Source organism: Ursus maritimus, unplaced genomic scaffold (assembly GCF_017311325.1).
Source record: "Ursus maritimus isolate PB19 unplaced genomic scaffold, ASM1731132v1 scaffold_31, whole genome shotgun sequence".
NCBI classification, from domain to species: Eukaryota; Metazoa; Chordata; class Mammalia; order Carnivora; family Ursidae; genus Ursus; species Ursus maritimus.
The window spans coordinates 15998520-16012531 of NW_024425675.1; the positions used below are offsets into that span (position 1 = coordinate 15998520).

Below are 14012 nucleotides of genomic sequence, written 5' to 3' on the forward strand. Positions count from 1 at the left end.
TCAGAAGATAGTCTAAACCCATTAAAACGTACTTCATTTTATTACTTATTCATATCAACTCTTAAGACGTCGACAAGACAGTGAAACATCCACGGTAGACATACTTTCAGCCGAGAGCTTCTGGGTCACTTCAGGAAGAACTGGAGTCACACAAAGTTGCAACACACAACTAATTTTTCTTTCAGTAATTTCCTATGCAACTTCAGCTATTTAGCATCGAGACACTTCGATCGTCACAGATGCTTTAAGTGACACTGCTTGGCAAGCTGCATTCATCATGTACCTTCACTTTCATCTGGTGACAATAACTGAGAGCATTTGTGCTCTCTTTTCCCAATGACTAATTAATTCCCCTGTTCTACCCGAAGAAGAATGTGTTTACATTTTTTTGAAAAGTAAGCAGAATTCTTTCTAAACGGCTTTTTGTACCCTGAGTTAATGGTATGTTATGAAGTACAGATTTTTCTATCAGATTTTCCTGTCTGACAACACAAGTAATGAGAAAGAAGAAGAGTTTGCTCCAACTAAATAAAATCAGCTTTTATTTTGTTCTGTCCTCACTCTCAGACTCTTACCTCATTACTTTCAACAGCGGTCAATGTAAGAAAGAAACCCCAAGCTCAGAAAAACCTTTCAAGTGGTGTTTAAATTTTCTATTATCTTAAAATCAGTCAATCAATCAATCAATCAATAAAAAATTTTAAAATGTCTTTACTCCTCCAGACCAGGATCAACAAAGCCATTTTACCTTTCAAGGAAAGAATCGCTCCATTGTCTGGAGACCTCAGTTTATCCTTCTCTCTTCCAGTGAAGAAATCAAAGGTACCAAATTCCAGGTTGTTGTTTTTGTTCTTTTTAAACTACTTTTGAGGGGCACCTGAGTGCCTCAGTAGGTTAATCGTCTGCCTTCTGCCCAGGTCATGGTCCCAAGGTCCTTGGATCAAGCCCCGCATCAGGCTCCCTGAGGGGAGCCTGCTTCTCCCTCTTCCTGTACTCCTGCCCCACGTGGGTTCTCTCTCGCTCGCTAGCTCGCTCTGCTCTCTCTCTCTCAAACAATTTTTTTAAAAAACTTAAAATATATTACTTTTGATTAAATGCAGGAATAGGAACATGTACTTTAGCAAAGACATCCCTTCAAGGAAAGCTTATTATGGCCTTTAAAAATGGTATCATATGAGAAAAGATACTTTCCAGGACATTTTCTTCACTGCCCCAGCTATGTGTTCTTCCTATTTGTCCCTGGGAATTTTTAAAATATGTAAAAGATACCACAAGCTGGGCACCCCACTATCGTTGGCTCACTAACATGGAAATTCTCTTCAGAATAAAAGGTAGGCTGTTTTTATGATTATTATTTTATAGATGATAGAGACCTAATCTCAAGGATGGCTACATGGTATAAACTAGAACTGCTACACACGTAAGCTGACCCTAATAGAGCCAACTTTTTATCTAACAACCTGCCTTTCCCCTGTGTTTTCTACCTCTCAAGTTCTGATATCCTCTGAAAAAAAGACAATTACCTTCAGCCTCCTTAGTAGGTATTTCTTGATTTACCTGCACATATCCTAAGGGTTGTTTTCTTTATTCTATTCATGGAAGATTTCAATGATCATTTTCATCAAGAGCTAGTTTTTTTAAATTATAGGCTTGGAGTCCTTTTAACTTTGCGATAAAACATCAGCTTATAATTTAAATGTATTTGGATGCAGATTTTGCATAGGTGACCAATATGTTATATGTTATATGGAGAGATCAGAGCAAATAGTATATAAGAAAAAAATAGGATATTGCCTTGCAGAATACTGGGTAAACTAATAAACCAGACATCACTCAGTGCTGTAAGATGTAACCCACAACTGGTTCTGATTAATATATGAGATCAGTTCTCCATGATTAACTTATTTTCTTATAATGTGGGAGATGGAATTCTGATAACTCTATTCTTATTATATGATACGGTATCTGAAGTCAATTTGTTTATAATCGTTTCTTACACAGTCCCACATTTATAATCCACTGCTGATGTTCAGGTAGATTAAAATAATCTTTAGGATTAGGACATATATGACACAAATTTCTACTTAAATTTAAGATGACTAATTCAACATTCAGTGAATACTAATTACCTGTCGTGTGGAAAGTACTATCATAGGACCATATATTTTTTTTCAGATTTTATTTGTTTGGGAGAGAGAGAAAGAGAGACCATGAGCAGGAGGGAGAGGTAGAGGGAGAAGCAGACTCCCCGCTGAGCAGGGAGCCCGATGCGGGACTCGATCCCAGGACCCTGGGATCATGATCTGAGTCAAAGGCAGATGCTTAATTGACTGAGTCACTCAGGTGCCCAGGACCATATATTTTTTAAAGCATCTTTAACTACAATATAAACTCAATGAAATTATTCTAGTGTGAAATACTACAGCAAAAATGTCACAAAAATATAACATAGTTACAGAAAGCTAGAAATTGTGTCTCATCCATGAAAACAAACAAACAAAATGTATTAGGTTATCTAATGACCATATTCAACTTCATGCTCTAGAACACTCTGTTCTCGGAAAGAAGAGGTAGAAGAAAAAAGACTGGACATGAAGAAAATGATATAAAAGAAAAAGAGAGGGGTGATGTGATAGAACTAGAAAAAAAAAAAAGAATTCCTCTTGAATTTTCAGTTCTCCCAATAATAGGCAGGTAATAGGGCATACCTGAGGATTAATTATGATGGCATTTCAGACTTCAGAAGCAAATGGAACAGAAGAAAATGCTATTGACAATTAGTGATACTTGATAAGAATAGATGATAAATAACCTTTTGTTGGAAAATGAATCTGGCCAAATGTCAGGAGGAAGTTTCAACTGGATTTATTCAAAGCATGTGAAGCCAAAAGAATCTGACTTGGATGTTTTCACTGTCTTCCTTTTTCCTGTCAGAATTCCTGCAATTATTGTCAAATGTTTCCCATTGCTAGAATGACCGCTATTTTCCCCTGTGAATTTTTTTTTTTACTTCTATCCATAAATAAATTTTCTTCACAATAGAAATGCTCAAAGTGTCTCAGATATTTTTCTACTTATGGAGGATTGTTTTCAGTTAAAGTTAGGTATTAAAAAAAAAAAGCTTGGATTTGTTTTATTTGCTAGCGTTACTACTGCAACTTTCGCTCAACCCAGTGAGCTATTTTTTTCCCATTCCAATGATTCATTTGTTTGTATTTAATCAGTAATTACCAGTCTCTAAAATTGTATCTACTGGTACCATAACAAGTAATTTGTTTCCATCATAATTATAGCTCTAGTGATATACAGATCTAAAATCCAAAACAGATCCCATCAGAATGTCAATACAGAGCCAGCAATATAGAATCTCAAATATCTCATTTTTATTAGACCTATAATTTCTTTAATATATTTCCATGAATTTTTAACAATTTTATAAAATAATATTGTGCAAATTATCATGTTAAATTTTCTACATGACAGTATTTTTTTTTTAAGTAAAAAAATTGGAGTCCAATACTGGTCTTGAACTCACAACCTGAAATCAAGACCTGAGGTGAGATCAAGAGTAAGACAGTTAAGCAACTGAGCCAACCAGGCACACCTTAATGACAGCAGGTCTTAAACCAGGTTCTTTTTTAAAAAAAATATTTTATTTATTTGTGAGTGAGAGACAGAAATAGCGAGAGAGAGAGCACCAGCAGAGAGGAGAAAGAGAATATGACTCCCCGCTGAGCAGGGAGCCTGATGCAGGGCTCGATCCCAGGACCCTGGGATCATGACTTGAGCTGAAGGCAGACGCTCAATGGACTGACCCAGGTGCCCCATAAGGCAGGTTCTTAATATTTCTTTTCAAAGGTATACTAAATAAAGTCAAGTTAAAGAATACCTAAAACCTACACACAACTGTGAAATAGAAACACAGTTGCCACAATAGAAATTTCACTTATTCAATGAATTTGAAATAAATGTAAGTTTCTTCTCACCTTATTATTGTATAGTCCTACTCTTAGAACACTGTTTTCCATGGAGTAGAAGAATTGAAGTTGGCAGCTCTTGCCCAGGCAGTGACACACAGAGCTATTTAAATAAGCCCTGCTCTCTAACTGGCTAAGAGTAGAAGCATCCTTAGCTCCTACCCATAAATAGTAACCTGAAAAATAAAGGGAAAGGAAGAAACTTAGAAAAGATAACTGCTTTTCTGTTTGAACAAAATTATTGTATTTGTGGACTTTCCAAAATCAAGCTTGAAAGACAAATATTTTACTTAAAGGGATAGGATGTTTTATGTATGTATGCATTTATTTATTTATTTTTTAGGGATATGATGTTTTAAAATGACTATGTCAACTACAAATTATAGGTTTTCATTTCTATATGTGATTTTAAAATGCATTGATATCTGTTCCTAATTCCTCAAATTAGGAAATTTCAATTCAATATCCTTTTTAAAAGATATCTATTGACATAAAAATCTCTGTGCTACAAAATTATCATCATTTTCTTTTAAATGTCACAATGCAATCTTTCTTTAACCAAGAATTCCTCACCTTTCTTCCCAGAATTCTTTCCCCTTTTATTTTTTCTACTCTTTAGTTGTAGAAAAACCTTTATAGCTTAAGGGAATAAAATTTAAACAGCCCTCTTTCTTACCCAACCGCATAGAAGTATCAGATACCACAATCCTATTAAACTGCACATATGGATTTGTAGTACATAAAAATATCGTCAATCAGTTTTTATCCCATCTGATATTTAAAACCAATCTGCACCATTTTAAATTTAGTAATATAGACAATGCAGAGACACAAAGATATTTCTATGATTTTACAACTTCACTTTTCAATAATAAAATTTTTCAATGTGTTATTTCTGTGTAAGTTAGTGAATATTCTTGTAATTTCTAAATACTATGAATTTAAATTAAGTAAAACTCTTATTTACTGAGAAATATAAAACTTCAAGCAAAATACCATTTAAAGTTAACACTTTGCATCTAACTTATGCACAAAGAAATGATAAATAAGATAAAGACACATTTTTACAAAAACTGAGACAGATCAATTTCAACATAAAATATCTCAAAAGATAAGGAAAGAATAATTCTACCAAGTGATGAATAGGGCTGAAACTACAGAGCTCTGGAACTTTGAGACCAGACCCAAAGCTGTGATAGCTTAGATTCTGACTAACTTAAATGTTGCAAAAAAAAGCTGGAGGAACAGTCAAACTCTCTCAATGGGTCAAAGATTAAAGTTGGGGAATCCTGCTCAAAAATTAAGGTGGAAAATATACCAACATTCACTATCTTGGGCTATGACTAAGTGACATGATGTGCAAAATTCTAAGCATTAACATGAAGTGTGAAGCCCTACACTAGCGTTATTACGAGGGTTAGTCTTAGGGAAATAGACATGAGAAAACACCTGGACTATTCAGCTATTAATAGCAAGGCTTATATTCAAAAGAAACAACTTTGCCACCACCTTACTAACTGGAGTTTGACCAGAACCTAACTTGCCTGGGAAAAGAGAAATATCAATTCCAGCAAGCTCTAGCCTTCCACATGAGGGGAGGAAAATACCCAGCCCCAGCCCCCTCTAGCCTTCCTCTCTCACCTAAAGTTGGGGGAGGAAGCACTTTTAAAGGTCATATAACAGAGGAACAATCTCACTAAAATAATGAGATCTAATCATAGGACTCTGGAATGTTTCTCCTCTTTACAACTTACCATAACTCACATAAAAGGGGGTCCTGTATAGTAATAGAGTAATACTATTCAAAGAACTGTAGGTGTCAGACCTAATTTAAGATGTCTCTAGGGAAACCCAAAGACAACAGGTAAGACAAAAACAAGGATACCAGATGAAATTTTAGCCTCACACATCTACAGCTGTGGCAAACAGTAAAGAGTCTAATCTCTAGCTACATTAACATAAGAGGTCATGCTAAATACCCATTGACCTTAATTCCCTTTACATAACACATCATGTCTGGCTTTCAACAAAACATTACAAAGCATGCTGAAAGGCAAAAAACAAAAAACATAGTTTGAAGAGAAAAAGCAAGTATCAGAACCAGACCCAGATATGGCAGGAATGTTGGAATTACCAGACTAAGAATTTAAAACACTTATAATTAATAAGTTAAGAGCTCTAATGGAAAAAAGTAGAAACATGCACAAAAAAAAAAAAAAAGATAGACAATGTAGTCAGAGAGATGGAAATTCTAAGAAAGAATAAAAAATGCTAGAGACCAAAAAGACAAAACAAAACAAAATACTGTAACAGAAATGAAGATTGCCTTTAATAGGGTCCAACTCTTGATTTCAGCTCAGGTCATGATCTCAGGGTCGTGAGATCAAGCCCCAGATAGGGCACCATGCTCAATGCAGAGTCTGTTTGAGATTCTCTCTCTCTCTCCCTCGCCCTCTGCTCCCCCATTCATGTGCACACTCTCTCTGTCTCTCTAAAATAAATAAATAGAATCTTTAAAAAATGAAGAAGAAATAAAGACTTTCTCAGACAAATGAAAATTGAGAGAATTTGTAGCCATAGACCTGTTTTGTAAGTAATGTTAGGAAAGGAAGATGGCAGCAGCATAGGGGAACCCTAGGCTTGTCTTGTCCCATGAACACAACTAGATAACTACCAAATCATCCTAAATACACCAGAAATTGAGCCAAAGAATGACAGAACAAACTTAACAACTAAAGGGAGAGAAGAGGCCACATTGAAGAAGGCAGAGAGTGTGGAGATGTGCTTTAGAGGAGAAATGGTTGGTGGGTGCTACAGAGGGAAAAGAGCCATGGTCACTGAGAAGGGCAAGAGATAGAAGAGTCCACAAGGGAATGCACAAAGAGAAAGATTTCCCCAAGTCATTGGCTTGGAAAAGATGAGGGGATGAATTTTGTGAGTTCTTGCAACTAAGAGGGCTTAAAGTCTGAAGTTTTAAAAGTCAGTCAGCTTGGCTGGGATAGAGCCCAGAGGGCACTGCGCTACTTCTGGAAAGAAGGCAGGTAAACAACCTGAGGGCAGACAGTACAAAAACATTGATCTAAAGAACACCTGGGGAACATAGTGGAGATATTATTCACTCCTTTCAGAGCACATCCCTGAGAGGCAGAGTTTGTGGAGATGCCTCTCCAGGAACAAAAAAATTGGCTGGTGCCACTTCTCTCCCCATCCTTCAGCATAAACACTAACTTGCTTACACTAAGCTCCACACCCCTGCACTCTGAAACAACTGCTTTTCTCAGTCAAGCATGCCTCAGTCCTAACACAGCAGCCCCTTCCCCAGAAGACCAGCAGAAATCCCTGCCCACATCATGTCTCCCTTCCAGAGAGTTCTGCAGGGCCTCAGTTCTGGTGGAAGTGGTGTCAGGTCTCATTTCACAAGCAGACCAGAGCACACCTTCTTAAAACTTGTCATGTTCAGTCCAGGAACCAAACACTGCCCACAGCAGACAACGAGAGCCTCTGCAGGTGACTGGCCTGAAGGATAGAGCAGCAAGAACATAATAGCAGAGTGCACTCAGCACATACCAGAGATGTTCCCTGAAGTGCCAGGCCCTTGACACTACATGACCTCTTCTTCATGGCCATTATATTCAGGAGGAGTCATAACTGGCTTTTCTAACACAGAGAAGAAGGCAGAGACTTAGACAAAGTGCCAAGATGGAGGAATTGATCCCAAATGAAAGAATACGATACAGGCAAAGCCAAAGATATAAGTGAAACAGATATAAGTAACACACCTGTTGGATAATTTAAAACCACAATCATAAGGATACTCATTATGCTTGAGAAAAGAATAAAAGACACCAGTGAGACCCTTAACACAGAGATTAAAAAGTTAAAAAAGAATCAGAGATGAAGAGTACAATAAATGAGATTAGAAACAGATTTGATCCAGGCTAGAAGAAGCAGAGAAACAAATTAGTGATGTAGAAGACAAAATAATGGAAAATAATGAGCTGAACAAAAGAGAAGAATTGTGCAATACAAGAATAGACTTAGGAAACTCAATGACTCCATCATATGTAATAACATTCAGATTATAGGAGTCTTGGAAGAAGAGGAGAGAGAAAGGGGGGCAGAAATTTATTTCAAGAAACAATAACAGAAAACTTCCCTAATCTGGGGAAGGAAACAGATATCCAGATCCAGGAGGCACTGAGAACTCCCATCAAAATCAACAAAATAGGCCAACACCAAGACATATTGTAATCAATTTGCAAAATATAATGATGAAGAAAAAATCTTAAAAGAAGTCCTTAACTTACAAGGGAAAACCTATAAGGCTAGCTACTAGCTAGAGATTTCTCAACAAAAACTCTGCAAGCCAGAAGGGAGTGGCATGATATATTCAAAGTGCTGAATGGGAAAATCTGCAGCCAAGAATACCCTATCCAGCGAGGCTCTCATTTAAAATAGAGGGAAAGATAAAGAGTTTCCCCAACAAAAACTACGGGAGTTTGTGATCACTAGAACTCTCCTGCAACAAATACTAAAGGCGATTCTTTGAGTAAAAAAGAGAGGCCAAAAGTGAGAAAAACAAGAAAGGATCAGAGAAAATCTCCAGAATCAACAATAAAACAGTAATGAAATCTCAGTAAATACATATCTATCAATAATTACTTTGAATGTAAATGGAATAATGCTCCATTAAAAAGACACAGAATGTCAGAAAAGATAAAAAACATCTATCTATAAGCCACCTAAAAGAAACTTATCTTAGACCTAAAGACTCCTATAGATTGAAAGTGAGGAGATAGAGAAACATTTACCATGCAAATGGATGCCAGAAGAAAGAAGGAGTAGCAATACTTATATTAGACAAACTAGATTTTATTTTTTTAATTATTTTTTAAAGATTTTATTTATTTATTTGTCAGAGAGAGAGCATGAGTGGGGAGGAGGGGCAAAGTCAGAGGGAGAAGCAGGCTCCCTGCTTAGTAGGAAGCCTGATGCAGGACTCAATCCCAGGACCCCAGGATCATGACCTGAGCTGAAGGCAGACACTTAATTGAGCTACCCAGGCATCCCTAGATTTTATTTTTTTAAGATTTATTTGTTTATTTTAGAGAGAAAGGGAGAGTATGCAAGCAGGGAGAGGGGCAGTGTGAGAGGGAGAGAATCTCAGGCAGACTCCTCACTGGGGGTCAATCTCATGACACTGAGATCGTGACCTGAGCTGAAACCAAGAATTGGATGTTCAACTGATTGAGCCACCCAGGCTGGGGGACAAACTAGATTTTAAACCCAAGATTTTGTCTGGGAACAAACTAGGCTTTAAACCAAAAACTATAGCAAGAGATGAAGAAGGGCACCACATCATAATAAAGGGGACAATCCAACAAGAAGATGTAAGAATTATAAATATTTATGCACCCAACATGGGAGCACCCAAATATATAAAACAATAACAAATATGAACTAATTGATAATAATACAATAATAGTAGGGGAAATTAACACTGCACTTACATCAATGGACAAATTATCTAAACAGAAAATACACAAGGAAACAATGGCTTTGAATGTAAGTAATGTCAAAAGAAATTCTTCAAAGAGAAGGAAAATTATATCCCTCAGAAACTCAGATCTAAATAAAGAAAGGAACAGTATTAGGAAAGCAATAAATAAAACACATCAGTTGTTTCCAAGTTTTGGCAAATTCTTTTAATTATAATTTTCTTAATTGATCTAAAAGAGAACAGCTTGTTCAAAATAGTAACAGCCGCAATGTATTTGATGATTATAGTTTTCATATAAGTGAAATGAATGACAACAATGATGCAAGGGACAGGAGGGAGGAATTAGGAATATTTTGTTATTATAAGATACTTGCATTACATGAAGAGGTATGAAGCTATTTGAAACTGGAGTTGGATTATTTGTGAATGTAGTTCGCAAACTCAGAGCAAACTCTAAAAAAAGAGTAAAAAAGGGAGTATAATTGAAATACTAAAAAAGGAAACCAAAAAAGAAGCATATAAAATCCACATTTAAAACTACAAAGGCATAACAGGAGTAGAAGACAAAAATAAGAACAAAGAACAAGGGCAACGAATAGGAAACTAACACACAGGCCCCCAGGACATACATTTAATAGGAACTTAAGAAGACCAGAACAGAGGGACTAAAAGAGAATTACTAGAAAACAGTAACATACCATTTCCATAAGTGATGAAATATATGCATTCTAAGCATTGAAAATTTTTAAATAAAAATACATCCATGATCTGTACTCATCACAGCAACATTTTCAAACATTAGAGATAAACTTTTTTTTTAATGTTTTTTTTATTATATTATGTTAGTCACCATACAGTACATCCCTGGTTTCCGATGTAAAGCTCGATGATTCATTAGTTGCATATAACACCCAGTGCACCATGCAATACGTGCCCTCCTTACTACCCATCACCAGTCCATCCCATTCCCCCACCCTGCTCCCCTCTGAAGCCCTCAGTTTGTTTCTCAGAGTCCATAGTCTCTCATGCTTCATTCCCTCTTCTGATTACCCCCTCTTTCTTTATCCCTTTCTTCCCCTACCGATCTTCCTAGTTCTTATGTTCCATAGATGAGAGAAATCATATGATAATTGTCTTTCTCTGCTTGACTTATTTCACTTAGCATTATCTCCTCCAGTGCCGTCCATGTTGCAGCAAATGCTGAGAACGCGTTCTTTCTGATAGCTGAGTAATATTCCATTGTATATATGGACCACATCTTCTTAATCCAGTCATCTGTTGAAGGGCATCTCGGTTCCTTCACGATTTAGCTATTGTGGACAATGCTGCTATGAACATTGGTGTGCATATGGCCCTTCTCTTCACTACATCTGTATCTTTGGGGTAAATACCCAGTAGTGCAATTGCTGGGTCATAGGGTAGCTCAATTTTTAACTTTTTAAGGGACCTCCACACTGTTTTCCAGAGTGGCTGTCCTTAAATTTGTATGGAACCAGAAAAGGCCCCGAATCACCAAGGAACTGTTGAAAAGGAAAAACAAAGCTGGGGGCATCACAATGCCGGATTTCGAGCTGTACTACAAAGCTGTGATCACAAAGACATCATGGTACTGGCACAAAAACAGACACATAGACCAAGAGATAAACATTTTTTAAAAATCTGCATGAAACTGAAAAGCAATTACATGAGCTCAGACTGCTCAATGACTACAGTAGATACCAGGAAACAAAGAACCATCACCATGTACTTAGAAATAAAATAAACAGACTTTCTTTCGAAAATTGTCTGACCTGATTGATTATTATTTAGGAGTGAGGCCATTAAAAACATTTTAAGTTTGTATAATAATTATTAAGCAAGTCCATCACCGCAGATCTTTTCTAAATAAAGGAACAATTAATTAGTAAGTGAACCTTTTCAAGAAGGAAAAGAAATCAAGGGCATGAAATAAAAGAAACAATGGTGAATAAAGAAAATGATAGGGATGCCTGGGTGGCTCAGTCGGTTAAGCATCTGCCTTTGGCTCAGGTCATGATCCCGGGGTCCTAAGATCAAGCCTTGCGTCAGGCTCCTAGTTCAGTAGGGGAGTCTGCTTTTCCCTCTCCCTTTGCCCCTCCCCCGGCTTCTGCACATGCTCGCTCTCTCTCTCTCTCTCTCAAATAAATAAATAAAATTTTGTTTAAAAAAAGAAAGAAAATGATAAAGATAAAAGACCAAAAACCAAGGACCTTAACAAACACCTCACCAAAGAAGACATATGGATGGCAAATAAGCATATGGAAAGATGTTCCATATCATAAGGCATCAGGGAAATGCAAACTAAAACAAAGATACCACTAAACACCTCTTAGCATGGGCAGACTCCAGGACACTGACATTGCCAAATGCTGGAGAGGATGTAAAGCAACAAGATCTCTCATTCATTGTTGATTGGAATGAAAAACGGTACCTTCACTTTGGAAGACAGCTTGGCAGTTTCTTACAAAACTAAACATATTCTTATTATGTGATCCAGCAAGCATGGTCCTTGGCATTCACCCAAAAGAGCTGAAAACTTAGGTCCACACAAAAACCTTCACATGGGTGTTTATAGCAGCTTTATTCATAATTGCCAAACACTTGGAAGCAACCAAGATGTCCTTCAGTAGGTAAATAAGCTCTGGTATACTCAGACAATGGAATATGATTCACTATTAAAAAGAAATAAGCCATCAAGCTACGAAAAGACATAGAGGAAAGTTAAGCGTATATTACTAAATGAAGGAAGTCAATCTAAAAAGGACACATATTGTCCAACTATATGACATTCCGGAAAAGGTAAGACTATGGAGAAAGTAAAATCTACATGGAAGTAGACAAAATAGCTACTACTTTCTCCTGTAATAAAATTTTAAATTACTTATTTGAGAAAAGACTAACAATACACCCCCTCAAGAAGGAAGGAAGGAAGGAAGGAAGGAAGGAAGGAAGGAAGGAAGGAAGAAAGAAAGAAAGAAAGAAAGAAAGAAAGAAAGAAAGAAAGAAAGAAAGAAAGAAAGAAAGAAAAGCAATGGAAAGAAAAATAAACAGAAAGCACAAATTTAATGTTAGATTAATAGAAAGAAACTCATTGACACCAGTGAAAGGGAAAGCTAGTACATCTTGACAGAAGCCTTTTAATACTTTCCTTTTGATTCCCACAAAATCTATTATCTCCTGATGATAAGAAAATAATAAAATCTACAAAATTAAAATAGTTAGGCTAGTCTAATTCTTCCTTTACACTGTTGATAATAAGGTTTTTTTTTACTTTCACTATCCATGGCAAATATAGTTTCAATAAAATATACTCAGTATCTTCATCAAGATCCCTGATGAAATGTCTTCATACCACTCACAATAAATCACAAGTCTGAAAATAATATATAAAGACTATTATTTTTCTACTTCCTACCTTCATCACTACTTTGATCCTGCTGAAGTGTAGACTGTAATGCAGGAACTTCTCTTGCTTTTGCACGCATCCAGGAAATTTGCCCAGCAGATGTTTCTGACTCCCAGTCACACATGTCAAATTCAAATCCACAGACCTGATACACTACAGAGAGGCGGAAAAGATAATAGTGGTCCATCATAGTCTACTAGGGTGGCTGCTTAGCCACAGTTATGTGTTGTAATCAAGGCTTCACACACACACACACACACTCACTCACTCACTCACTAGGTATGAATATACCTAGAAATTTTGCTTCAGTAAGTCTTGGAATTTACCAGAAGATCTGTTTTTCAAAAGTTCTTCCTTGGTCCAGATGGGCATCCTCCCAGAGGAAAACCATTGCCATTCAAAAGTGAAAAGATGTTTTCACTTTTTCTTGTACCACTGCTACACTTACAATTTTTTAAATGGCATACATAACATCTGACCTCATCTATCTTATAGAACTATGTTAGTTTAAATCATTTGCTATTCATTATCACATTGAAATTTTAAAGAAGAAACACCGGATATAAGTCAAAGATGGTCTTTAATGGAGCTATTTTACAGAACAACATCACCTTAATTGACATAGTTAGTATCTTTCACATTTTGAATAAACTACAGACTTACAATAACACTCCAGCTAAACATAGGATATAAATGTCAACTAAGGTTGACAAGTGAGTATACATAGTAGTGTTCTGAATTACTACCGATGGTCCAAGTCTCAAGGATGGCTACATACCATCATGGTGGGCATCTCGATTTAACACTTACACCTCAATCCTTCATCTGTAGAATCAGAACTGCAGAGACTTGTATCTAGATGGCACGGTTCCTGCTCCATAGTCAACGTTTCTGGACATGGTAAAATTTCATCTGTTAAATTTAAAGATTGGGAAGAAGTGAGACATGGGTGCATCTGGGAAGACACATGTATTTCTTAAAATGTTAGCATTTGTTCTAGAAAGCACTCTTCAACCAACTCCTCTCTGTGGCAGTGTCTCCCCTCAGGCAACCCCATTACACACAGAGAGAGACAGAGACAGAGACAGAGAGAACAATACAACTATGCCAG

General features: G+C 36.6%; 1 protein-coding gene across 2 annotated transcripts in view; it reads right to left on the bottom strand.

Moving 5' to 3' along the window:
• The window catches only part of MALRD1 (MAM and LDL receptor class A domain containing 1), a 747156-nt gene that overhangs the window by 675042 nt on the left and 58102 nt on the right, over positions 1 to 14012 (bottom strand). For both annotated transcript variants that reach the window (XM_040645358.1, XM_040645357.1), the window contains exon 8: positions 3987 to 4153. In XM_040645358.1, coding sequence (XP_040501292.1) covers positions 3987 to 4153 — 167 coding nt within the window. The remainder of the gene's footprint in view (positions 1 to 3986; positions 4154 to 14012) is intronic.